The sequence below is a fragment of the Talpa occidentalis genome, unplaced genomic scaffold (genome assembly GCF_014898055.3).
Source record: "Talpa occidentalis isolate TD23 unplaced genomic scaffold, MPIMG_talOcc4v2.1 talOcc4.4, whole genome shotgun sequence".
NCBI classification, from domain to species: Eukaryota; Metazoa; Chordata; class Mammalia; order Eulipotyphla; family Talpidae; genus Talpa; species Talpa occidentalis.
The window spans coordinates 2,310,466-2,338,197 of record NW_023604295.1 but is presented as its reverse complement, the minus strand read 5'-3'; the positions used below and the strand labels follow the sequence as shown (position 1 = coordinate 2,338,197).

General features: G+C 52.3%; 1 protein-coding gene across 1 annotated transcript in view; it reads right to left on the bottom strand.

The window, feature by feature from the left end:
- The window catches only part of DSCAM (DS cell adhesion molecule), a 433,598-nt gene that overhangs the window by 322,036 nt on the left and 83,830 nt on the right, over positions 1-27,732 (bottom strand). The window contains exon 3 of the mRNA XM_037524927.1: positions 25,452-25,598. Coding sequence (XP_037380824.1) covers positions 25,452-25,598 — 147 coding nt within the window. The remainder of the gene's footprint in view (positions 1-25,451; positions 25,599-27,732) is intronic.

Here is a 27,732-nt window from a genome sequence, read left to right as displayed (position 1 = left end):
TACTGCCCGCCCCTCACAGCAATGACCTCGGACGTGTTGTCCAGGGCACGGTGATGACAGGGCTGCTCTGAGGTCCTGCAGTAACAGTGACACTGACTCCAAGGCGCTGCAGGCCACGGCTTAGGTGCTGACACGCGTGAGCAGGGAGGCGCCTGCACCCACCCGCAGCAGCCCTGGCCTTTGCAGATCTTATTAACTTTTCAGGAGGGCGGGGTGGGGGTTGTGGTTAGCAACCTACTTTTCAAAGGAATGCTAAAGACAAGAGAACACTATACAAGTGACGTCGGTGGAACATGGATTTTGACTAGAGTTAAAATCACCACTTTGTAATAAGCCTCAGGTGTAAAATAATGAGCCCCCTCTTCGTTTGGTGCCTGGTGTCGCTTTCAGAAGAACGTGAATCATCATTACCAGGGCGTGACTCCAAATCCAGAGCCCTGGGTGACAAGTCCCAGGAGAAGCGGCACCATCACTGTCCCCAGTAGCCCCCAAAAGCCTTTTTCCGCAGGGAAGAGAATGCTTCCCCCTTGCTGCTAAGAGGCGGGCTTGGAACATCTGGACACTTGTTTTTGGCATCGGTTTCCCTTAATGGGAGCGAGCGAGCCCATGTCTTGCCCCTCAGGGCTGCCCAGCAAACACGAAGTCGCGGGCTGGGGCACGGCCTGGAAGCCTGCTGGGCTGGTGCAAGGGGGTGGGTCACGCATCCCCGGTGTGAGCCTCGGGTTCTCCTGCCCCCAGGATGGAGAACGGCAAAGCCTCTGAGCAGCCATCAAGAAGGGAGCTCAGGGGACGGGGAGGGGGCTCTGGAGAGACCTGAGGGTCTTGTCCCTTCTCTTTTAGGAGATGCCACAGCTGCCACACCTGGGCTTTCTTCCCGACAAGAAATCAGGGGCAGGGTGGGCATCCTGTGCACAAGCTGAGCGACGATACCTATCAGGACTAGAGGGGGAAATTACAGATGTTTCTCCAAATGTTTTCTCTGGCTCCACGTATGTCCACAGATGTGTATGCATACATGTGCATACATGCACACACACGCACACACACACACATGCACACACACTGCTCGGCACCCACAGCACCACTTCCAAGCACCTCTTGAGCTCAGCCCACGATGCAGGTGATGGGTGGGCGAGATTCTGTTTCCGTGGCTTCTGTGGGAATTCCTTGCTGCGCCTGCCGGAAGTGGTCGCAAGGTGCTGGCCCAGACAACACCGCATTGCCACCTGTGGACCTAGGGGCCAGCGTCCTAGCAAGGCCTCAGGGGCTAAAGTCAGGGCATAGGCGGGACAGGCTGCCTTCTGAAGCCCTGAAGAAAGGTAGCTCCCTCCCTGCCTTTTCCAGCTTCCAGAGGCGGCCCAGGGCCTTGGGTCCCAGCCCTCTCTCTGCCTTCACAGCCACGCTGGAGGATGAGGTTCTCCGGCCGCTGTCCACTGTTCCCCTTGGAAGGACCATGTGATCGCACCCGCCTACCTGATAGCACAGCACACACCCTGCATCCAAGCACCCTGATCACATCTGCAAAGTCCTTTAGCAACGTCAGGGGACGTGGTCACAGGGGCCAGAAATGAGGACATGGACTTCTTAGGGCCACACTCAGTGAGTCTCAGACCCCGGGGCGGTGGTGAAGACACCCCTGGGAGTGAGAACTGCATCTCTGCCAGGGAGGCCCCTCTGTCAGGCCGGGAAAGCGCTGTTTGCCCACAGGATAGCTGCGGGGCAGCTCTGCCAGCTCCAGGGCGGCGGGACGGGAGAGTGAGCCTGGGCACTGCAGCCTGGCCACGCTCGTCCTGCAGAAACTGGGCCTCCAGGCATCCAGCTGCCCCCATCCCGTCAGGAGAGGCAAACACCACTCTCACTCCACCTTCTCCGTGAACCTCCTCAAAGGGCCCCGCGGTACCTTTCTTATTACTCTCCCCGAGGCCTCTCCGAAGCTCGGCACAGGCAGTGTTCACCCCACTGTGCAAGCCCACAGCGCCGGTGCCTGCTCCCCCACAGCTGCTGGCCAGAACACCGCGTGGGCTCTGCCCCTCAGGCCCCAGGTTGACAAGGAAAGACAGATGCACCAGGAGGCACCGCCACCCATAAAGAGTCTGTCGCCCCAGCACCCCACCTGCCTTCCTGTCAAAGAGCAAGAGGGCTCCGTTTGGAGCCATGACGCCACATTTCTGAGTCGGTTTTGTTGCAGCTTCTGCCACAAGACAAAGAATTGCCGTAAGATGACGGCTCCCCAGCTGACTTGGATGTTGGCAATGCAAAGGCTGAGTTTAAGGACAAAAGGGCAATGCCTTGGGGAGCCCCCCGGCCCGGGAGCACGAAATGAGGTAGCAAGCTCAGGCTGCGTGGCGGGAGGGCCATCGCTCATCTGCTTTAACGAATGTAGATCAAAGTCAAGAACGTAGGCATGTGTTCACGCAACAATAACACTAACATTTTGGGGTGCTGTTTTACATGAACCCCTTCACCCAGGAAGGCACTCCTATCATTTCATGTCTATCAAAAAAAACACAATTGTTTAGCAATTTATAGCTATGCTTTACAAAGATTTCTAAAGATTTTCAAATGTCTGCAGTGCAGCCAGCTCTGATTACGAGAAGGCTGTGCACAGCGGTCCGTGGATCTGACAGCTCCACGCCAGGCCGTCTCTGCACCACGATGGACCACGTGTCCTTGGGGGACTAAGACCTTCCTATGACCTTGAGTGGCCTGGTGCTTACAGCCCTGAGCAGCCCGCTTTCAAGGGCAGGATGCTCTGTCTAATCTTCTATCCCCAGAGGTTACTTTCGGGCTAACATGAGGAACGCATCAATAATTAGCCCTTAAGATGTGATTCTCTGTTGGTCTAATTATTCAGGCCATTTTCACAGACGATAAAAGCAAATAAACCAGGGTATAACTCTTTCCAAAATGCAGCCGGGGTGAAAAGGCATCACCAGGAGGCCAGTTCAAGTGGCTTTCAAACTGCCAGGGAAAGCGGGTGAGACGGACCCACCGGCCTGCACTCGGCGGAGACCAGGACAGGAGAGACCAGCACAGGAGCAGGAGCAAGTGCGTGCCTTGGTGACTTCTCCCAAAACAACACACTTTTTCTGGAAATAACACAATGGGCAGAAACACAGCTTCCAAAATGCGCTGTCGGGTCAGGAAGCTGAGCAGGGAACCAGGGCCGTACTGGTCTGGCGAGGACCAGCGGGAGGAAGTGGGGCATATTGATTTGCTTGTGCACAGAGCATTTCTGGAGGACACAACCAAAGGAAAAAACTGAAAGGGAAAGCGGCCCCACTGGTGGTGCAGGGGTTAAGTCTCAGTGCTATAGCAGCTGTGGCCTGAGTTCGATCCTCGGCTTCGATTCCCAGCCAGGGAGCTACCCACAGGGCGCAGCAGACCTCTCCTGTCTCCCCAGGACTCCCCTCAGCAGTGTGTTTCAGTAGATCCGCCTGTTCCGCTCCCCACTCTGTCTCTGGTGAATCCTCTCATCCCTGCACCTCTAGCCTGTACCCCAGCTCTTGTGTGCATAAATAAATATGCACTTTTTTGAGTTTTGAATTTTGAATGTATTACCTATCGAGAAAAGCAACTCAAATAACAAGATCAGCAGTAACCTAGTAATCTCCAATTCCAAAGAAGCTGCCGCTGGGAACAGCTTGGGTCAGATTTAGCTTCCCTCACTGAGGGGCAGGACCCCGCCCTGTGCCCTCCCTGGAGGTCAGGGTTCAGCCTGAGACGCTGCCAGGCCATGGTGATTCTGTAAATGTCACTTCCTCCCAGGCTGACACAGTTAGCATTTAATTTCTGAATCTCCGGGGAAGGAAGATGTTGACCTCGTTGAGTTTTGTGTTCCAAGCCCTTTGGACAGATGAGCTCTCGGCTCCTTCCAAGCAGCCTCAGCGGCACGGAAGCACGGCCTGTACTGCACAAGAGGAAACGTCGCTGGCAACTAAGCCCAACTGACCCTCTGGTAGGTCAGTCTGCTGAGAAGGAATTTTGTTGCAAGTCTGCACCGTGGGGCATCGTGAGAATTCTATAAGAACCTTCATATTCATGAAGCTTAACATAGCCAAATTGCCAATCTAAATTACAGCTGCATTTGAATACTATTTTCAAGTCTTAAACGTGAATGGGACGTGGTGGTCCCCTTGAGACACCCCTTCAGGATGGGGAAAGCATGACGAAGGGGCCTAAGGGGGATGGAAGAAAATAAAAACAGATCAAGAGACACTCTATTACCCAGAATTGAAAATGCCAATCAGAGAAAGGGTCTTATTATGTACTTGTAATCAGCCATAATATTCAAATTGGTGAATAAAGAATCAAATAAAATCATGAATATAAGACATTAATCTAAAGATAATACAGATTTTAGTTTCTGAGATGAACAGAAAGTTGCCAAGGCCGCACGCACCTCCCATCTGCTCGGTAATAGGCCGAAGGAGGCTCTGTCTCTAAGCCCCTGCAATCATCAACTTGAAATCCAAAGTGCTCCTTTGGGGAGCAGGGGGAGCATTTCAAATAAGCAAGGATTGAGGGGCTTCAGCAACACATGAGCAGCCGTTCTGTAAGTACCTCTTTGCCCACAGAGATCTGCCGGTGTGTCTTCTAGGATGAAAGATGCACACATGTCGCTGACTATTTGGTAAGAATCAAGGTGATTACACTCTGGCAGAGCTATGATTCCTAGCAAAGAAAGAGTCTCCTCTTCCCTTTTGGGAAGGTCCTCAGTGTGTAAATGCACAATTCCACATAGTAGAAGGGAAGGTTCTGTTTACAAAGCAATTGGGGTCCAGACGAATCTCTCATTTTCTCCCTCTGTATCTCTCTGTATCTCTGTTCCTCTCTCTATCTCTAGCTCTGTCTCATCCATCCATCCCCCATCTACCCAGCTAGCCACCTGCTCAGCCATCTATCACCTCCTAGCTGGCCTGCTCCCATCCATGTTCTCCAGCCAGCCAGCCACCCCACTACTCATCTATCATCTCTCAGCCACCATCATCTCTCTCTGTCTCTGTCTCGCTCACAACTCCCCGTCCATCCATACATAAGCAATCTCTACCTATTGATCTATCGCTGTCTATCAGTATCATCTATCATGCATCTCCTCTGTCTCCTCCTCCCCCACCCCCTCTCTGGGAGTCCCAGGGACAGCGTCCTGCTCCTCGGGGGCTCGAGCACAGCCGTGGGCAACACGTCCTCAGGGAGCAGTAAAGCTAAGGCTGAGGAAGATGATCACGATCAATGATATTTTCAGACAAGCGTCGACAAAGCACCGACCTATAAGCAAATAGGAAATGCCTTTCAAAAATTGTTTAAATGTGAAGAAATTAACTGTTTGCAGGGGAGGAGCAATGTCAGGTGGTCGCAACAAAAGGCCGGCAACAGCAGGCGCGTCTGTCACGGAGTGCGAGCTGGAGCCGGGAGCCAGCTAAGGACTGTATCTGATGATCTTAGGAAGCGAGTCCTGGAGCTCCAAGAACCATGGCCATGCAGACCACGAGAACCACAGCCACACAGGCCACGGGCGCCAGGGCGGTGGCTGTAAGGACCACGGGAACGGGGATGATCCGGCTACAGGCCTTTCTGCCTTCAAAGCCTGAGTCCTTGGAGAACACACTGCTCCCGCGCTCCGAGTCTTAATGAAATGACCATGGAGGGAGGGGAGGGGGCACAGAAGAAAGGAGAGGAGGGGAGGGAGAGAGAGAGAGAGAGAGAGAGAGAGAGAGAGAGAGAGAGAGACGTGACAGTGACCTAAGTTAGTGCTGAAAAACAGAAGATGATGCCATCAACTGGCTAGAAAGTACATAAAGTTAATAATAATAATAGTAGTAGTAGTAGCATCTTAATCTCTTATCTGCAGTTCTACAGTTGAAGAATATCAAAAAACTGAGAGACCATTTTCATGATTCACCTGCCAGCAAGCCTGGCCCAGGCGGAAGGGAGACAGTTCACTCCTGTTTCTTCTGCTCACAAGGAAAGTCCCAACAGGTGCCCTGCGGTGCCGCCTGGGTGCAGGGGACATTCTGAGGACGCAGGGGCCTCCTGCCCAGATTCTGAGCCCGCCTGCCCCACGGCTGGAGGAGGCCGAGCCCCCGCAGCATCTGCTCACCTCTGCGGGGGTTGCCCGTGATGGTCAAAGCAAGCAGAAGACAAGCTGTGGTCAAAGCCAGCAGGGACAGGAACGCGGGGAAACAAGAAACGACCCTCCGCGATGAGAGAAGGCGCCCCGGCCAGAGCCCCGGCCGGGCGATTACACTGAGACCTGCCGCTGCCCTCTGTCCTGCAGGCGAGTCTGTTTAGTCTGAGCCCGAGAGCAGCTGCCCCTGAGCCTGACGAAATCTGCACCCCAGGCTCACCACCCCTTGACCTTGAGAGTTCTGGAAGCAGGATACTTTGGTGGCCAGTTTCTTAGAAAAACTTGCGGGACTTAGAGAAATGGTGTACAGGGAACTTCAAGGTAAAGCGTCACATGTCCGGCGCCCTATGCACATTCTCCAACCCACCGCGGAACGGCGTCTGCGGTTCATGGATCCATGATGTGTTGTAAAGTTCTCAAGATATGCGTGGACAGGGGAATGGCACTTGAGTCTCTGTAATGTAATTTATGAAAAAATAAGTAAAACATGGCCAAGTATAAACATGTCTCTGCTGGATTTAAGCAACTCTTTTACCATTCTCTGTCCTTTTCTGTTCATTTAAAATATATTTATTCATTCAACATTTGTTTGAACACCAATAATCCTCACTAAGTCCTGTACCAGCCATAGAGCAGGCTGAGGGGGGAAGCAGACAAAACCCCATCGGAGAGTTTCATCGTCAAGATTAAAAATACAGTCATTCAGGGCCTCCCTGGTGCCTCAGGGGTTAAGTCTCAACACTATCAAACTATCAGCAGCCACTGAGGCCTGAGTTCGGGTCGATCCCCACCCAGGGAGCTACTCACACGGCACAGCAGACCTCTCCGGTCTCCCCACTGCTCCCCTCAGCAGTGTATTTCAGTAGATCCGCCTGTCCTGCTTCCCACTCTGTCTCTGGTGAATCCTCTCACCCCATGCACCTCTGGCCTGCACCCCAGCTCTTGCATGCATAAATAAATAAAAGATAAATCTTAAAAAAAAATACAGTCATTCATTTGCCTTCTTGGCACTAGAAAAGCTGACTTTTCTTAGTATAGATGAGAACTGTGCTGATTTGCTGATTTGCTTTTCAGTGGAGTTAGACTGATATTAACAAAGTGATGCATCCTAGACTATATAAAGTCTCGGACGGGGCATCTGAGGGCACCCACAGCCGCACAGCAACAGGGGACACAGAGATGCTTGACTCATTGTCCAAACTGGACCAATTTCTTTGAGCAAAAGCTCCTTGCTTGCTAAATAAACACCAGCCATAGGGTGAACGCCAAGGGAGAGGCCATGGCCACATGTGGTCCTGGGCGCCCACAGTGTGGGCCTCGGGAGCGTGGGAACAAGCACCCCGAGTTGTAAAAAGAAACTGTAAAGACAAAGCATTCAACTTACAGCACTGACCACTGCAGAAGGAACGAATGTCTCCAGGACGCTGCAGCTGCTCTTCCTGGAAGGCGGGGCCCAATTACCCTTCCTCCTCTGGCCCCATGGACCTTCCCTCGTCCGTCCACTGCCCAGTTGCTGTCCTGGTGGATGCGCTGAACTAAGTGTGCACTTTTTATTTATTTATTTATTAGCCATGATTTTTTTTTTAATATAAATTTTATTTTTATATTCCCCATACAATTGCAACCCCCTTATTTTCACCCCAATCCCTCCCCTCCCCACCCCCCATCCCCCATAGAGTGTCTCTGGTTCATAGTTGTTTGTTGATTATGATTTTCACTTTCTTATAGTTATTCATTTTCCTGGTCCCTTATTTAAGTTTTCTAGATTCCTGCTATGAGTGAGACCATCCGGTATTTTTCTTTTTCTTTCTGGCTTATCTCGCTGAGCATGATCCCTTCCAGCTCCATCCATGTTGCTGCAAATTGCATGAGTTTATCCTTTTTGATGGCTGAGTAATATTCCATGGTGTATAGTGTGCACTTTTTAAACATCATCAGTTCACGCGTTACCTGGAAAGTGGTGCATTTAAGTCTGAGGACGGACACATTCCTGGAGAAGGGGGGTGGGCAGGGCCTCTCTGAGCTCAGCTCACCCCAAGGACACCCCTGGGACTGGTTCAGTTCCCTGTCTCGGCCTTTCATGAAAATTAAAGTAACTAGAAAAAAATATGAAAAGGGCTGAGCATTGGACGCCACCAGAATTCCAATTTTAGGGGCTCTGGAAACACTCAAGGCATCTCCTGGCTGCCTGTGTGCTTGGGCCACCACTCTCGGCCACCCCGCAGCGAGGTCCAGAAGAAAGCTCCTTGCTGTCATACTGAAGGACACTCAGGAAGAGATGGGACTCGGCAAAGAAAATGACCCAGAGACTAGACATTGCACAAGCCAAGAGAGAGGTGACAATCTTCTTAAGATGTATGTATTTTTGCGTAGAAGAACTGGGGTCAGGCCAGTGGTGCAGGGTGCGGGGGTGAGAGGACTCACTAGAGACAGAGTGGGGAGAAGAACAGGTGGATCCACAGAAATCCACTGCTGAGGGGCGCAGCTGGCAAGTCAGGAGAGGTCTGCTGCGCCCTGTGGGAAGCTCCCTGGCTGGGGGTCGAACTCGTGCTGCTGAGGCTGCGGACAGCTTCACAGGTTGTGTCTTAACCCCTTGCTCCACCAGGGAGGCCCACAATCATTTCTTTTAAAGAAAAGAAATCTAAGAGACTAGCCTGGAGTCTCCAAACGCTAAGCAAGATTAAGAAAGGGGAAGACAAGGGGCTGAACATGAAAAGAGTCTGAACTTCAAAGATGAGTCACAGAACTTTACGGAGACTGAACCAACAGGCCAGGACCAGGTAAGAGACCTTTGAACACACCATGTTCAGGCAGAAGGGGGAGGTGTCTCTAACAGGGGCCCGGGACCAAACTGTGAGGAGTGACCACCAAGCAATACCAGCTGCATCTCCCCAGTTTTCAGAGGAGGCCTGAGCAGGCCCTTTCCATCCTCCTGATTAACATGACGTCAATTCATGGGGCAGTGATGAGGTCAGAGCTGAGGTGAGAGGAGGTGAGAACCCACACTCACACAGAACAAAGGAGACAGCAGGAGCATCAAGCAATGCCAAGGTGTTCCAGAAAGTTGTTCCTGGTGAGCTTCGTGGCCAACCAGTACGTCCCTGCTGGCCCCACCAACAAACAGCCCCTCGGGGCACCGCCTGCTCTTAAAGACACTGAGTTTCCGATCAATAGAACTAAGTTTCTCCACCTGAATGTGGTCCCACCAGCCGCTGAATTCCTTATACTCAGCTGATGACATCCTCCCTCGCCCAGATCAAGCTGCCGGCCAGCACCAAGCCTGTCCACTTGTCTGTCCCATTACTGATTGGTCTAGACTCTGCCGTGTCCCACAGCTCCTCATGCAACACCCAAACATTCACTCACTCCCCATTGGCTGCGTTCTCTGCCAGCCGCCAAGCCAGATGCCAGCAGGTGTCCCGCAGAAGCACCCAAAGCCCTGGACGGACCCAGGGGCCCATGTGGTCCTGCCCAGCGCTGAGCCCTCCGGGTGGGGGTGGGCCTTGCAGCCCACCTGGGGCAGGTTTGCTCCTGCTCTGTCTCAGGGTAGACGTACCCCACCCCCCACTCCACGCCCATACACGTGGGGCTGGCTGTGAGGCGTCCTGTTTTACATTAAGGAACAAAATATGCCCAGAACAGCACAAACTAGAATTAGCACCCAATCAAACAGGAGACATCGATATTCTAGAGTCTAGAAAATTGGAATGTTCACATTCATTCTGCACACAAGTGCGGCTTGGTCCTATGAAAACATCTGGGCTGTGATTCGCCTTCCATCGTTGAACCTGAGGCCAAATGGTAAGGCCAGGATCAGCTTTAGTGGCCAAGTTCCAGAGCAAGTTGTGTTCTAAGGAAGAGCAGGGAGCATCCTGGAAGATAAATAAAAGCACCAGCTGCTGGGATAACTCAGGGGTGGCGCATGGCGCCCTTGTGCAGAGCCACATTGCAGCTGTTCAATTGACATCTTTCCTAATGCTTTTTGAGCCCAGAATGCTCTTCCCATCCCCTTAACTGGCCCAAGGCCTCGGCTGGAGAAAGGCTGGGGTCAAATATGCCGCTTGAGTAACAAGAAGGAAGACTCCGGGCTCAGAGAAGTGGCGCTGGCTGTGGAAGACCTTTTCCCTCCTGGTTCCAGGCTGGCCCCGGGGTTGCAGCGCCCCTGACCAGCAGGAAAGCAAGGCTGCGCTCCACGTGTCCTGCCTTCTTCAGGCGTGACATTCCTGACCCGCCGCTTCCGGGCTTGATGATGTGCCAGCAGGTGGTGTTCGGCCGTGTACCCCGAGGGTTCAAATAAAAAGGGGCACAATTCACCAAACAGGTGTGTGCTCTCCACTTTTCATTGCAGAACATGCAAAGCAAACACTAAATGAGTTTAGTGACGCTGCAGTGTCCATCACCCACTTCAGCGTGGGGTCAGCTGGCGGCAGCCGCCCCCGGCCCCACCTCGTGAGGTCCGTCTCAGCACGAGGGTGTCATTTACGACTACTGGTTAACGCGTCCTAGTGCAAGCAGGGCAGGCCCGGCACCATCCCACCACGCGCGCCCGCACAAACACAGCACAACGTCGTGACTAAAGCAAATCATTCCAGCTACTTCGGGTCATGGTAGGTGGAGCTGGCTTCAAGGCCGGCACAGGACGGCGTGTTAACAGCGCCCCGTGCTCAGTGACGGCGGGTGAGGACACGGCGTGAAATATCTGCTCCGGACCCTGGGGACTCCCACAGCAGCACCCTGCCCACCCTCAGATGGATCTGGTCCGCAGGAACCTGGCGACACAGCAGGTCAGCAGGCCAGAGAGGAGGGGGGAACGAACCGTGCCCGTTGGAGAGGAGCAGGCGTGGGGAGAACGCAGCAGGCCTGTTAGCCTCTTCTGGTCCCTCTTCCCTTCCCTGCAAGGGCCCCCCCTCTCAGCAGCCCCCCTCTGTGGCTGAGTCCCAAGAGCGGCCCCTAGTTTACAGCTACTGTCCCACCACATTCCTTTAAAAAAAGACTTGAGGAAGAAGGCTCGTGAGCCAGATTTAGATGAGAGGAGAAAGCACATCGGAAATGGCTCCTTTTCCACCCCCTGGAAGTTCCGGTTGTGGGGACGGTCACTCACAGACAGAGGACCCTGCTGGGGACCTGGACGTGGCACCATGTGATAGTCCAATCCACAGTCTTAGGTCGGTGCTGGTTTTCATCCCCCGACACTCCTGCTGCTACAAACGCAGTTTTCTTTTTTTCTATTTTATTTATATTTATATACATTTTATATCATTATTTTTGTTGCAGATGCAATGCTTCCCATTCATGTTGTAATTAACTGACTCCCCCAGACAGAGAGCCCAAGTCCCAGGCCCACAGCCTTCCTCTTCTGTTCCTGAGCTGCCCTTCATGGGCTAGAGAGAAAAATCTAGACATCAACAGCAACTATTAGTAAAAAGTAGCTTCATCTTAGATCCTGGATTTGACCTAGGAGCAACAACAGGAGTATTTTCCCCACATACAGACAACAGCTGTAAAATATACGAGTTGCTATGATCATGGCTAAGGGTCCAGTAACTATTTTAAATACATGAAATTAATTTTCCAGTTTCATCATCTTTCTTTAAAAGGCAATAATTATGCAACTCACTTAAAAAGAAATAGAGGATTTCTATTTAAAAATCTCAATATGAGATGAAGGACGTGAAAGAAATAGGCTGGTCATATTAATCAAGGACGACAGGACCCACGATGTGTTCATCTCGCATCCAGACTCAGACCCAGTGAGCACAGAACAAGAGATTGAGGGAAATGAACCTGGATCCAGGAGTTGAGGGTCACAAGGAGGCGGGGGATCAGTCGTGAGACCTCACATCGCTCAGGTCCAAAACTGACTCCAGTTTCCGGGAAACCCGGCTGCAGAATCTGGGGGCAGGGCCAGCAGGGGGGAGCCAGGGCTTCTTGCCTGGAGTTGGCAGGAAGGACAAGGCTGGGCCAAATGCTGTCCTCACCCAGTGGCAGCGGGAAGGGCAGCCCTGAGCAGCGGAGGGAATAACTGGGGCCGAGAGGCGCATCAATGGACAGAAGCAAGACAGTGCGAAGGGAGCAAGGCCTGGAAGGTTCCGTGGTCCTTAACTAGGACCTGCCGGGCTGAGAAGGCCTTTTGTCAACAGCTCACGGTAAGAACCTGAAAGACGGGCGAGATTTTAAAGACCCCAAGCCCCAGAATAACTGTGCAGGGAACCGACCACACGCTGGGGAGCGGGGTCGCCCGGAGCGCCGCGGCCAGATGGCGTGGGCCGGGCTGCCAGGGGCCCGGAGCCTGGCTGCGTTCCCTTTTGGGAACTGGCCCTGCTCAATTTCAAGTTTCTTTGGCTTTTTCAATAATAGGGTTTCAATTCAAACAGATCACAATGCCAAGAACTAAAAATTTCACCATCTAATTAGGGAGGGGGCCAGCTCAGTCTGGCCTTTCTTTCCTAGCATCATCTGTAGTTTGGAAATGACTTGATGAAGGCTTTTTCTAAAAACCCCTCACTTTTCCCGGGACAAGAACAATGGTAGTGAAAGATGCGGGGACAATGCAAGAGCACAAAAGCGGGGAAGCATCTGCATGACAAAGGGGCAAAGGCAACAAGGACAAATCAGAGAGCCCTCAAGGGTGAGGCTGAGGTTTCCACAGCAGCTGAGCTCAGAGAGGACGTGGACACCAGCCGGCACGGCCACCGCACCGGGTGGACGGGCTGGCCGGGGTGATGGGGGGGCGGGAAGGCAAAGCCTGCAACTCCTGCAGGCGCGGGTGCGCCTGTGTCTTTGTGGGGACCCACAGTTCTACAGCCTTACTACCTGCTCAGCTTCTCCTGGCCCAGGAAGAAGGCAAAGAAATATTGATTTAAGGACACATGGATCTAGGATTTTATATCTATATTTCTTTTCCCAGAAACTGCAGGGAAACATTCATAGATATGCATTGTTTGTGTCAAAATGCATTTGAAATATCTGATGTTGAGATAAGCCCTCAGAAACTCAGAATTTTAAGTCTATGTTAAATGACTCATTGTGAGAAGTGCAGTTTTCAACGAACTTTAAATAAGCAGTAAAATGCCTCCGCTGGTGGGGCCTCCCTGGTGGTGCAAGGGGTTAAGATGCAACCTATGAAGCTGTCCGCAGCCTCTGCAGCACGAGTTTGATCCCCGGCCAGGGAGCTGCCCACATGGCACAGCAGACCTCTCCTGACTAGCCCGCTGCTCCCCTCAGCAGTGTATGTCAGTCAGTCTGCCTGTTCTGCTCCCCACTCTGGCTCTGGTGAATCCTCTCACCCCTCCACCCCACACTCCTCTGGCCTGTACCCAGCTCTTGTATGCATAAATAAATAAATCTTAAAAAAAAAAAAACAACGCATCTGTTGGCTTGACGACTCCTTCACTTAGGGAGCACAGTGTGCCTTGGAGCAAGCTCTAGCCCGTGCTGCTCTCTCACCTCTGCTCTCTCCAAACAATCTATCCTGAAAATGGCAACTTTGTCTGCACACTCACAGGGCCTGAGTGTCATCAGTGACAGCGAGGAAGGGGTTGAGATCACGAGTGCCAGGCAGCTGCACCGCCTTCCCAGGTTTGGGTCTCACCAGCCACATGAAGTCTTTGCAGCCCAAGATCTGTGACAGATGCAGGACTTTCTGGCAGCCTCCTCGTCCTCCCCTGGCACGCGTGGGGGACCCCATATGCCCTGCCAGGGTCCTATCCTCTTCCACCTCGAAACTGCAATTTTCAATGCAGTGTCATCGACTGATGGAGCACACTGATCCCCACTTGACACAGGTGCACCCCACAAAGCCGTGTAAAGAGAGTTGACTCTGTTTACTGGATATGTGGGTGCACGCACGTGTGCGAGGGGGGTCCTTTAGACAGGCAAAAGCAGGTCTCAGGAGCAGGGGCGGGTGGTGCCCTCTGTGTAGGAAATGCCAACTGCCTCCAAGCTCCACACATGGGAGGGGCTGCATTCTCCTGCCACCAACCCATTATCAGTGCTGGAGTTCAACAACCGCCACAACAGAAATTGTAAGAAGGATACAAAAATAAACTTTGTCATGAAAATAAAAGGAGACCGCTTGTACTTTCGGACAAAAAGGACTGGGGGTGTGGAGCGCCTGTCCCCAAGGCACAGCACCATTAGTGAACGTCAGCTGTGGAATCAGCTTTGCCTGACTGTCCACCTCCACTGGACGCCCTGGTCAGGAGGACGGGGGACGTGAAACTGGTCTTGGAGTAGGAGGAAAAATAGAGCAATAAAAGCTCTTCTTAAAGCATGAAGAACAATTTGAAAGGAAACTATTTTGCTGGGAAGTGCTCCTTTAAAATTCGTTGCATAAATATTTATTAAGCACCTACTATGTGCAGCTATCAGAATGTTACACTTAAGGTCCATGGAAATTTTTAAACAAAATTGAAATTAGAAAATTATTTTGATCCTAGACAGTTTCACCTATTTTGATTCCTCTTCTTAAGTTGTGCAGTGTTTTTTCAAAAATTATTAAGCATCTTGTCCTCACACCACAATGAAATGCCCTGAATATGTCACTATCCAGACGGTTAAAGGCTAGCTTGCTTCTAGACTACTTGAAAATGCTTTTCTTGCTTAACCGAGTTCTTACTCCCCAGTTACGACAGCCACAAGTTGCTTGTTCAGCCCACAGCTTCTGTTAACTGGGAAATTGAAAATTATGTTGAAAACGCAACACCTGTCTCTCTTAGGATGGGGCCTCCTTTTTCTCCTCTGTAAAGTGGGGCTGTTGAGAAGAGCCAGGGAGGGGCTGTCGGGAAGCTGCCAGCTGCCTCCTGGCACTCCGTGGGTGCAACCGTTTCCGGAGGCGCAAATTCTGAGCAACCCGTGATAGTGAGACCTCCGTGCTCACGCTGCATCCTCCAGCCTCCGCTGAGCAAGGAAAGAGTTGTTTCCCTTGACCCCACCCAGCACACGTGGCACTCAGGGGCACTCTAGCACATCCTAGCATCCAAACTGCAGGCTCTGGGCTCACTCACCCCTACTCTTCAGCACAGCTCCCCTCAGCAGCTCTTGCTGACTCAGATCACGGGCGCTTTCCTTCTTGACAAGCGTGACTAAAGCATTTTCTTTTCTTTTCTTTTCTTTTTTTTTTTTTTTTTTGATTTATGTGGAGTTTTATTTATTTATTTTTAAATTTATTTATTAGAAGACCTGGGGTACAGGCCAGAGGTGCAGGGGGTGAGAGGATTCACCAGATACAGAGCAGGGAGCAGAACAGGCAGATTAACTGAGATCCACTGCTGAGGGGAGCAGCGGGGAGACAGGAGAGTTCTGCTGCGCCCTGTGGGTTGCTCCCGGCCGGGATCAAACTCAGTCCATGGTGGCAATACATGAGACTCAAATAGGGAGGCCCCCAATTTCTTATTGCCTTGAAGCTATGGGGTCCTGAGCCCCCAGATGCTGAAGCAGGAACATATTCGATGGACAAAAGATAAGATGGTGACAACAATCTTGACAGATGTGTGTCAAACACTGCCCCACGCTCTCTGCTCGTCTTAACTCATGTCATCGCTTCTATAATCTTGTGATGCTGGGACTGCTTCTGTTAGGGGGAAAGGATGTTCTGCACAAACTCCATACAGGCTTTGTGGACGTCACCCCCACTCCATCAAGACACTGGGAACTACAAATCCCAGGATCCCCAAAGGGAGGTTGCGAGGATCTACGGGCGGAGACAAGCAGCCATTTTCTCTGTAAATAAACCAGCCATGGTGGGGGTGTCTCGGGCACTTGGCTCGTGCTCTTGGCCAGGCAGGTTTGGTCCCGGCGGGTCATTCGGGATTCCAGGTCGGTGGAACGGGTGGGACGCATTTAAGAATTTATCTCCCTCTTTTCTCCCTGAGTTGTTCGTTTCCTCATTCCCCTCCCTTGCAAATAAACCCGTGTTAACCTTTTGTGTGTGTCTGCGGCGTGAGTCCCTTTTAGGCACATGGGTGAGGACCCGCAGTCAGGCAACCCGTTTTAGAGCGGGGTTGCCCTGTAACATTTTGACTGAGGGAACTGAGGCGCAAAAAGTTTATGACCAGCTCAAGGTCACAGTGCGGCCGTGGCGGGTCTGGAACATGACTTCGGGGTCATCCTGCCACCGTTGGACCCCGCGTGGGAGCACAAAGCTGGGACCCGGCACCAGCTGGTGTGTGGGGTTCACGGAGCACCTTCCCAGCATCCCCGTGTCCAGGTCTACAGAGAGGCAGTTGGCTGTTGGGAAGCTGGGACCCAGCACCAGGCCTCTGAGCTCAAACCTCCTGCAAACTTGACAAAATGAAAGGTGGGAAGAGGCCGAAACCCGCCTGGAAGAGCTCGTGACCCAAGGAGAGCTTTTGAAAACAGCCTGGATTTGCCTACTCACTGCACTTGCTTATGAAGTTCCCTACAAGGAAGACCTTGATGACTTCTACCGCACAGCAAAGGTAAATTTCACTGGAATGTAACTGGCATAACCCGAATCAGAGCTGAGACATGGCAGTGAGTACGGACTGTTATTTTACTGAGTTTCCTGGGGGCGGGGGGATGGATGGATGGATGGATGAATGAATGAATGCAGAGTGTGGAGGCTGGCAAAGGGAAGTGTTCCTTAAAACTGAGCAACCTAAGTACCTGTGGCATGAGAAGTCACTAAGGAGATGACAACAGAGGAAACAGAGTGAACTGATCAAACAAGGTCTAGAAACACGGGGTGGGGGAGTGCAGTGGGGGTGTCATGACAGACCGGTGGGGGCTGAGCAGAGACTGGAGGGAGAGAGGACAGAGATGGACAGGGCGCACAGCAACACGGGGGTCATCAGGGAGAGCTGGTCTCAGACTCAGTGAAGTAACATGAGTCTTCTGGACACTAGAGAGATCCATGGGGAGCTTGAGGTCACTGGGGAAAGCTTGGGCACCACCGTCCTCGTCACAGAAGGGATCATTGGGAATAGCCTCAGGCCCGCAGGTGAACAGTCAGCGGTCAGCGCACTCAGCCTCTAGCAGTGCTCAGCCAGTCAGAGGAAGGACAATGGAGACTGTGCCCGCCCAGACTGATCTACGGGGATGGGCCACCAAGGAGGGAGGAGTCTCGAGGCTGGAGTTTTATTGTCCTGCCCCATCTGCCCAGAGTGAAGCCACCCACCGGGGTATGAGAGTACGTGTGACCCTGTTGGCTGGTTTTCTGCAGCTCCTGCCACCAACCCACCTCACAAGGCAACTTCCCCCACTTGGCTTAGCCCAGCACCGAGGAAGCAGCGCCAAGAACTCCACACAACCCATGTCTATCTCGGGCCTGACCTGATTTCCAGCTGACTTCTTCTGAATCAAACACAGGGACTGGCGCCTTTCTTCCCGGGCTGTGGCACGCGGCTGAGCAGGTTTTGATTCCTGGCACCAGATTTCAGCTTGTGATCATGACAATATTAGCAGGTATTATTGCCTATTATTATTTTGTTATTCTCCTCAACTTTATGATATGAAATCCCACAGATGAACAAGAGACCAGAAAAAGCACTTGAGTCCCGTGACGGATGATGGGCTTGACTGAGCCTCTGCTTCTACCTCTAGGAAGGACCAAACATGCCAGGGGCAGGAGCGCTGGCCGGAGATGGCGAAGCTGAAGATAAGATGAATTCGATGTGCAGTTACGTGGCGCGAGGAGAGAATCTGGGCCGATGTGATGGGGGATGTCAGAAACTTTGAGGGGGGATCGACCTAGGGCTGTGAATGTTCAGATGTGAGGTAGGAAAGGCCTCCAAGCTCAGACCGTCCCGTTCACTCGCAGCCCCAGCGCCAGCGCTGATGATCATCGATCATCAGACAGCACTCACTGAGAGCCGGCGCTCAGCCACCGTCTCTGGAGTCGCTCTCACAGAAAAGCCAGCGCTGCGGGTCTGGACAGCACTTCTCAGAAAGGGCCGCCTGCAAGGAGGGCGCGGCTGGGCGCCAGGGTTTCAGGAGGGCCCCGCCACCCTAGCAGTAATGGTGGCACATGGTGCTGATGCTGGACAAAAACTGGGTTTATGCTGGAGGCCTGCTTTCCTTTTGGAAATCTGGAAATTTGGTACAAGCCAGATAGAGGGTTCCCACATGCCCAGCACCCCCAGATCCCTGGGCACTGAGTCGCTCATGAATTTCGCTGGCAGAGAGCATTTCCTATCTGTTGTCAGGTGCCCTACTGGGGAATTAAGTGTGTCCTGTGCATCCCCAGACAAGTGGTGCAGGAGGCTGGGGCGTCCAGTCTTCTCCACACCTGCCCCCCACACGGACCTAGCACCATGTCTTTCCACAGAAGACACCACAGCAGGGTCAACCTGGGGCCGAGTCTAGGAACCTCCTGGAAATCAACCCTGATGCCTGCATTAAAGAAAGGCTCATGAGGGCCTCCCCGGTGGCACAGTGGGTTGAGCGCCGCACTGTGAAGCTGTCCACAGCCTCTGCAGCGCGGGTTTGATCCCGGCTGGCCAGTGAGAATCCCACATGGAGGGGCAGACCTCTCCTGTCTCCCCGCTGCTCCCCGCAGTCTACCTGTTCTGCTCCCCATTCTGTCTCTGGTGAATCCTCTTACCCTCCCATGCATCTGGCCTGTACCCCGGTTCTTAAATAAAAATAAATAAATCTTTAAAAAAAAAGAAAGACTAATGAGATGAAATATAAGAAGAAAAATGAGCGAGCTGGACAGTAGGAAGCTTGAGAAATGGAACGGTCAATGTGGAATTAATTAGTTGATTAATTAATTAATATCCTGTCATTTTATTATGAGGGGAACTAGAAAAATCATCTTTATCCTCACCAGGAATCTGAGACCAAAAAGGGGGTTCATTCCTCATTCACCCAAATACCCACATGGAGCCAACACACTGAGAAGTCACACTTTCCTGGCAGTATGTGCAGCAGGAAATCAGGTGTTTTGGGCTGATGGTGCAGCCCCTTCATACTGTAAAACACAGAGGGGAGCACACACGCACACACGTGTGCACACAGTCTCACATGTGCATGTGCACAGGGGCACACACACACACGAACACAAAACCATCTGCGTGCACTGACATGTGCACATATTCACACATAAACACGTGCACACACACCCCTGAGGCAGTCCGGGCTAAATTTGCTGCCGCCCTCGCCTGCCCGCCTGCTCTGAGGTCCCGCTGCGGTGTCTGCGCCGGGCGTCTGTCCACCTGTCTTAGCCGCCCAGAAACAAAACCCTGCTTTTTGTCCGGGGCTACAATCTCCGAGTTTCCAATTCTGCGAATGGTCATTTGTCTTCCTTCTGCCGCAGCTGAGAGGACTTTCTGTTTACTAGGGATCTTTCAGGGTCTCATTAGTGAGGTATTTTTGGAAATCCAGGCGTGCGCGGCTCACGCGACCTTCATTCTCAGCGTCCTGCAGAATTTCCTCCCGACTGGTAAACAAGCGTGGTTTTAATTACTTTGGTGACAGTGAAGTAACATGTAAAAACTACTTTAATGAGCAATAGACTTCAATGCAAAATTATAATTCATGGCTCAGAGAAGAGAGACCAGCACCCTCCTTCCCTGGGGGCTTTCCTGTGGAATATATTTCTCAGTGACCTCACTGCCCCCGGCGAGCGCATCCCCTCTCCCCATCTTCCCGATCCCAGCCCGCGCAGGCCCCCGTGTCAAGAATGATGCCCAGTGTTTGAAATGAGGCTTCAGGTGGACAAAATGTGAGACACGCAGGCAGGCAGGCAGGCAGATAGACAAATGTGTCCTTTATAGATTCTGTTTGGCTCTGCAAATTTTCAGTGAATGTTCAAGATATGCTTTTTTAATTCTGCAACTCCCTGGTTCTTTTAAAATAAAAAAATGAGATTTGGGGGTACTGTAGGTCTCACATCATGGGACGCTGAGCTTGGGGCTGCCGCGTGCACCTGTGGGCAGAATTGGGCATCCGCCCGCCTCTGGCGCTGCTGCAGGCTCCCCAAAGAAGCTGGGCTGGGCGAGTGCCTGAGGGGAGGGGCCCCAGGGTGGAGTCACGGCAAACACTGACACAAGCCCCCCAGGACCCGAGGGACACTCCCCCACGGGGGTTGCTGGAGGTGCCGAGAGAAACCCTCCCCGAGCAGGGCTGACCTCCAGGACGGCGTTGCTTCTCCTGTCCTAAACGCACAGACTTTCTTTTTTATTTGTTGTCATTTTCTTTTTTCTTTCTTTTTATTTATTTTTTACATCATTGTTTATTTTTAAACAATATTTGCTTCCCCCACCGATGCCGTCTCCACAGCGTTTCCTTCCCCAGGGCGCCCGTGCGCCATCACCTCGGCCCCCTGTGCTCCTCCCTCCTCCCTCCGACCCTCTCCCTCCTCCTCCGCTGCGGCATGTCTCTCATTTATAACAGTCTGGTTTTGCTTTGTTGTGTTTTGTCGTGTTATTATTTTTATACTGATGTCTTATTTGCAACATCATATCCCACAAGGGTGTGTGTTCCCGTCGCCTTTTTATTTTGCCACCTTCCTGCCAGAGCCCACATCCCACCCGCTCCGTCCTCTCCCCCTGCGCCCTGAGAGCAGAAGCCCCTCCTGGGGGGGCCAGAAGAGGGGCGCTTCTTAGCGACCAGACCTGCCTTATCTCTGCTGACCAGACCCAAACCACTTCCAGGAACTCCAGCGAGGGCTTCCTGTAGAGGCCTGCTCCTTTGATATTTAATGTGGGCAGAAAATTGTTCCCGTCCCCCCAAACCCGGGAAGAAGATAATGATCCTTGAATTTGAACGCATTGATCCTAAGAGACAAAATTCTCCCAGCGCCATCACTAATAGAGGCGCTCGGGTGGGAAACACGGGAACAGAAAATTGGACCAGTGCTAAGGAGGGAGGTGGGTTTTGTGGTAGAGTAAAATGTTTGCTTTCTCCATTTTCCAAATCCAGCTACCCTTGGGCTCTATCTTTGATGTTAATGTAGCTGAACCCCCAGTGAGATTTCTCAGAATGTTATCAGAGGAAACAGACGCAGAAGGCTGGGCTCCCTCCTCGCTGGCCGCCAGTGGGGAGAGCCGTGCCAGGCCACCCCGGAGCAGAGCCCAGCTGCAAAGCTGATGCCCTCGTGCAGGACAGGGCCCGCACGTCTCTGCGTCAGTCTCCAGAGTGCTACATTTTGGGTGACTACATCAATATTCTGGCATTTCAAAGGCCCTCGCTTTGCTTAGGAGAGGTGCTGAGGATGCTTTAGGAAGGCAGATGGATGCCCCACGCGCGCCTTTCCTGGCTCATCTTCTCCAGGGAAGAAGGCAGAGGTCTGGCTCCAGCGTGGTGAGGGCATCAGGTGACACCAGGAGCCCTGAGATAGGTCCCCCCATATTTAGGAACTCGTAAGTCACATGGTGCTGGAGTCAAAGAGCTGCGGGTAACGTGTGCCCTGCTGGGGCCCAGGCCAAGAGCCTGTGTGGAGACCAGCAGACACAGCAGCACCAGCCCTGGGAGGCTTCACTGCCCCGGGAGACTCTATCTTTACACTTCAGACTGCCATTAAAACACACCACAGACTGTGTGGCCTAAACAACAGGGATTTATTTTTCAGTCCTGGAGGCTGGAAGTCCAAGAGCAGGTTGCCAGCACGGCACGGCCTGTGAGGCCTGGTCCTGTCTGTGACGACCATCCTCTCTCCGCGTCCCTGTCTGGGGCAGGTGTGTCCTCCAATGGGGCAGAGTGTTCTGGCATCTCATGTTATAAAGACACTAGTGCCCTCTTGGGGTCCCACCCTCATGCCCCCATCACACCCTCAGTTCCTCCCAGAGACCATCCCACTGAGGGTTGGGACATTACACGTGAAGCCACACAAACATCCGGTCCATGATGAGATACTGGAGTATTCTTTCCACAGATTGTTCCAAACCAAGGAGCTCACAATGTTCTACTATTGGTGGCCCAGTGGGTCACGTGACCGAGAGGCACAGCTTCATCCCTAAGTCTATGTCCCGGCCAGCCTCCCCTGGGCTTGAGTGGCCTAGGGTGCAGCAAGGTAAGGAAAGCAACTGTGAGCACAGCCGACGGAGCCCCATGGCTCACAACAAGCCCCAGGAACCTGATGGTGCTCCTCACCCTGCTGGACTACAAGACACAGCCCATCATCTATTCTCTCAACCAAGATAAAGGTCAGAAATCAATAAGATGTGCCAAAGAAACCATTTTGGTTCACTTCCTAGGAATACAACATTTCCTATTTTATTTCATTTCTCATTAAAATGACAACAAACATCCATTTATCTTAGCCAAGATTTCCAAAAAGCCCCGGCCAAAATCCCTGGCATCAGCCCAAAGCCCTCCTATTAAAAGCAGTTGACCTTTACTGCTGTGGCCTCACCAAAGGGTGCTCTTAGAGCCAATGTTCAGTGGTTAAATTGTTCTCAGGCCCTAGAGCACAAAAGAACAAAACAAGCTTAGATCTAACTTTATCTCTGAGACTTACATTCGCAGACACAGTTTATCTGACGACGACTCGACCTGAGCAGGAAGTCACTGACCTTGAGACACAGGTGCCACGAAGGGGTGACCCATGGGTGAGGAGCCCAACAGAAACCCAAGCCTGGAGTTAGCTGAAGAAAAGTCTCCGCATCTCTCTCCATGTAGGATCTGCCCTGTAACTAGCCAGTGAACTTGAACCAAGTCCACATTTAACTCCCCACTCCTTAGTCAATAAAATTTAACTCTTTTATTTTCAACTCTGGCCCCAAAACCTATATAGCTACATTCTCTTTCTTAACTTGGGAGGCAGATTTGAGTTTATCTCTTGTCTCCTTGCCAATTTATTTGCAATAAAGTTTCTTTGTTTTCTGAAACTCTGGTGTCAAGGTACACTGGCCTCTGCGCACTGGGCAGAGAGTTCACTGCTCAGCAACACTCTGGACACTTGAGGCTGGAGATCTGCAGCCAGGCAGCCTCCTGCCTCATATCCCGAGTGATGACATGGGTCATGAACGCCTCTTACTGCCAGCTCTCTTAGCCACTGATACCAGCCTTCGATCCCCATGCCTGCTTATTGCATTAAGAGATTTAGGTTATGTTCATGGCTGATTTGGTTCATTGCTTTTCTCCACAGGGAAAATCAGCAGCTAAGGGGAGGGATGTGTGCAGAGCAGGTGTGTTTCCTGGAGCAAATTTCTCAACCACATTCACTACCGGCAGGACAGGGGGTTGATGGCTATGTCCAATGACTGGATTTAAACCTGCAGTCAGGAGTAACAGGGATTATGTGTTTATTTACAAAGTAGATATAAGTGAAATTTTAACAGACTATGGGCTATGCATGTACCACCAGGGTTACCACTGACTCAGAGTAAGTCGCCGGGTCACAAGAACCTCTGTTTTCTGCACGATGTCCCCTAAAGTCAAAACCCCAGGGTTTCCATATCACTCAGTCCTGGACACCCAGAGGGAGGTCCCAGCTCCTCTGAGCCTCCCTGCCTCCCACATGCCCTCACTGTGCCTGGTCACTCTCTGGAAACTGGCTGTGGGTAAATGGTTTTCAGGCTTTTCTGCCCTCCCACCATAAGGACTGCAGCCTGATGGTAGGTACCTGTGTTTGTTACATTGTTATAAGATGTGCTGTTTACTTCTGTGGGCCAATGGCTTAGTATTGAGATACTGGCCATACTGGCCAAGAGAAGCAGAGGCAGGAGGCAGAGGCAGGAGGGAGAGGCAGGAGAGAGAAGGAAGAAGCCAGAGAAGCCCAGAGAAGACTTGGCAATGGTTTGGGGGCCTGCAGGCCTCCTGCCCACACCTGCCCCCAGCCGACCCTGCGCCCCGCCCCCCCCTCGCAACCCCACACCCCTGCCTGCCATGTACCAGGTTGCTGCACTACATGTAAAAGCTCAATAAAAGCCTGTGAAAGCTACCAGGGGCTCCAGGACTATTGGTCTATTCCAATCATAGAAAACCTGCTCAGTGGCCATCCTGCCCCTACAACTGGCCACCAGAAAAATGCTCTCCTTCTCCATCCAAACCATCCAGAAACAGGTTCAAGGATGCAGAGCAACCCACATGGCACAACAGACCTCTCCTGTCTCGCCCACTGATTCCCGCAGCAGTGTGTTTCAGTCGGTCTGCCTGTTCTGCTCCCTACTCCCTCTCTGGTGAATCCTCTCACCCGCCACACCTCTGGCCTGTACCCCAGTTCTTATATGCATAAATAAATTTTTGAAAAAAAAAGGTTTACAGTGATCGCTATCCTGATTATTATAATTGTATTTCAGTTCTTAAGCTTAGCCTTTCTTCAATAGTTTAAGTTAACAAATTACAATGATTAATCAACATAACAGCAAGAAATGTATTGCTCAGCCAAGTGCAATGGATTTGGAATTCTTTGTAAAAATGATATTAAGAAAAGCTGAAAATATCTTCTATTATACCCTAATTTACTATGATGGACTTGAAAAACCAAAGATTTCATTTTTGACTGGAATATTTAAATGGCTTAATGACTGTTTAATAATCCTTATTTCCAGTAACCTCTACCATCTTGTAAACCAATAAATTGGAAAAAGGAATTTTTTTGTCATCATGAGAGTTTAATACCAATTTCTTTCCGGTATACACTGACCAAATTGTGGCGATATTTGAGAATTCCATCAAAACGTGTGTATGCACAGTTGCACACACATGTACAAAGACAGGTGAAGAAAAGCAATTATTCATAAGCCACTGTTCCTCATTCAAAGCCCAGCAGGCCTTTCCAAGCAGCAGCCGGCACCCCGGGCAGACACGTGGGACAGGAAAACTGACCACGCCGGCCCCCAGATGCGTGGGGTAAGAAGCAACTTACAAACCTCCAGGAAAGAACCACCACAGCTTTCCATACGCTGAAGCTCAGCTGTGTTATTTCCAGATACAAAAGCAAACCAAGCGTATTTACCTACAAACATATATACATGTCAGAGCTGAATAGAGATTTGGAAGAGAATCTTCAAGGAAGAAGCCAGAGACACCAAAGAACTCTTGAGACATTTGAAAAGGTCAAAACAGCACAAAACCAGGGCACCTCCTTTCCAGATTTTAATTAGAGAGTATCAGCCCTACAAGGACTGCAGGGGGCTCCCGCAGGCTTCAGAACCCCACTTTCATTATTTTCAGGGGCAGAAATAACCCAGATGAGCTCACAGAAGGAGCACACTGTCGCACACGTGTGCACAGGGCCGGTTTCCACCATCAGCACGTCACTGAGGAGGGTGTGAACCGAGGCACATGCACCCGGCTACGCCAGGCCTCGCGCAGCTGCCAGCATGGTCGGCCCTAAAGGTACCAACGCGAAGACGGAGACCCCGCTGGGCCTCAGCGCACCCCAGCAGGGGAGCCCCCACGCCCGGCTGCGCCCTACCTGAGATGAGTGAGACAGTGTCTTTCTCCCACGAGACGACAGCGATGTACGCCTCCACCGAGGAGGGGATAATGCACTTGAAGACTGCAACATTGCCTCTCATGGTTTTCTGGTCCTCCACACGGACTGTATAGGGCTCCCGCAAAACTGGAAGGCAAGGACAGACTCTGAGAGGCCGCGTCAGGTCACCCCGGGACAGCTCACCCAGCACCTCGGCGGCTCGCAGTCATCGGTCAGATGTTTTCGCTGGAAGAAATGTAAGAACCTGCAGGTCGTGTCCATTAGCCACGTCCATTCCGCTGACAATGAGTGACCACCTATAGCTGTCCTCTGGAGCACCGCTGTGGGCAGTCGCTCACCAAGTGCATCTGCACCGGGGCGTTATCATGACACCCTCACGTCCTTGAAGACCTAAGAATGTCTCACTCCATCCACATTTTCATCTGTACACACACACATGCATATGCGCACACATGTACATATATATATAAATGGAGAAAGTCAACCTTTCCTGGGAATCCTTGAAAATGAGCTGACGATTCAGATTACTCCTAAGTCAGTTTTGTCATGTCAGCTGCAAAGCGGTTCAGAGACAATCACTCTGCCCCCATCTTAGGAAGGAGGCTGCTTGGAGAGTCATCCCAAACTCTCCCCAGTGGAGGTGACCCCATCAGCCTTCAGAGGGGACTTCTCTGAGCAAGCTGTGTGAGCCAGAGACGGGGGGTGCTATGGTTCGGTGCCCACCCTGAAAACCCAGATGCCTGGGTCTAAACCCAGCCTCAGGAAGAAAGTTCTCTCCTGTCTACACAGCAGGGACTGCAGTTCTGGCGTCACGACCTGGGCGCTTGTGACGGTCACTCATGCCACACCAGTGTGAGCACGGCCCCCAAGCAGCGCCTGCCAGATGGGGGTGTGAAGCCAGGGTCCACAGCACCGCCAGGGTCGGCAAGGCCTCTGCCTCTGGGATGAGGAAACACCCAGACGCCTAATCCCAGCAGCGTCGCCACTCAGCTCAGAGAGTCCCGGCGTGAAGTTGCTTCTCCAGAGCTTTGTTTTCCTCACATTGAAGAGGAGGGGCTGGGGCAGGAAGACCTCCAAACAGCGGAGGTCCCAGCCCAGAGGCAGCGACCACACTCACTCAGCGCCCACAGCTGCGAGGTGTCCCGCGCACCGCGGGGCGGGTGGCCGGGCTGCTCGCAGCCCCCGTGCAGCCTCGTCGTCAGCGCAGAGAGGGCCGGCGGGAATCAGGCGGGAGTGGGCCCGGGGTCACTAGCATGAGGCTCGGAGGGTCAGTCTCCCTCTTGCGGACCCCGAGACCTACGTCAAAGCCCCCGGAAACTACCAAGAAGAGACATCCGGGCTGTCACGGACAGTATGAGCCATTTTCCCGAGTGGGTTACCCCAGGAAACCCCAGCGCCAGACTGCGGGGATGTTTAGACGCGTGGGGGTCCTGACACAGGAGGAGCCGCCCGAGCTGCGCTTGTCCTATGTCAGCCTCGCTCCGCACCGTCCCGTCACCGCATCCTCGCCCGCCCCGCGCCGAGGGCCCGTCCTCACGGCTGCAGAGAATGGTGACAGCGGCTTCCGAGCCCCCCGTGAGCGATGTAAGGGAGTAGCAGGCCGTCGTGTGTTCTCATAGGAAGTAACATGAGGCAAGAAGTTCGTTTGGGGAAGTGACCATCTCAGGTGCAAGCTGACAGCCCAACCACTTCATGCTGGACCCGGCCTCGGGGGGCTCGGCTGAGGACCAGCAGCCACCGACCCGTGTGGAAGGGGGTGGGCGGCGCCTGCCAGGCCAGACGTGCAGGGCCCACTCTCCAAGGCTCACGTGTCTGCAAAACCCACAGTCCCATGACCTACTCAGAAGATGGCGTTTCCAGCAGGAGCAGCGTGGCATTTACCTGACGGGAAACCCACAGCAGAAACAGCAGCTCAGCACAGAGTCACTGTGTGAGGGTGCGGTTTTTCTGTAAGTGGCGCTTTGTAGATTATAAACACTTTTCACAAGTCATTCACACTCCAGCCTGCAAAGGGAAAGACACTCGCCAGGCCCTCCTGTTGGGCAGGTCTCCAGCTTCTTCCAAAATCTCCTTCACTTGATTTTAATTATCTGGGTGTAGCGTCAGGAAGGGCCAGAGCAGGGTCTCCCTAATCTGAACAGACGGGGTGAAGAAGGAGTCCTGGAGCCCTCGGTGGCTTTTGCGGACTTTTATTGGGATTTACCAGGTGCACGGCAGGCGGGCAGGCTTCCCAGCCCCCAGCAAATCTTCACTCTTCCTG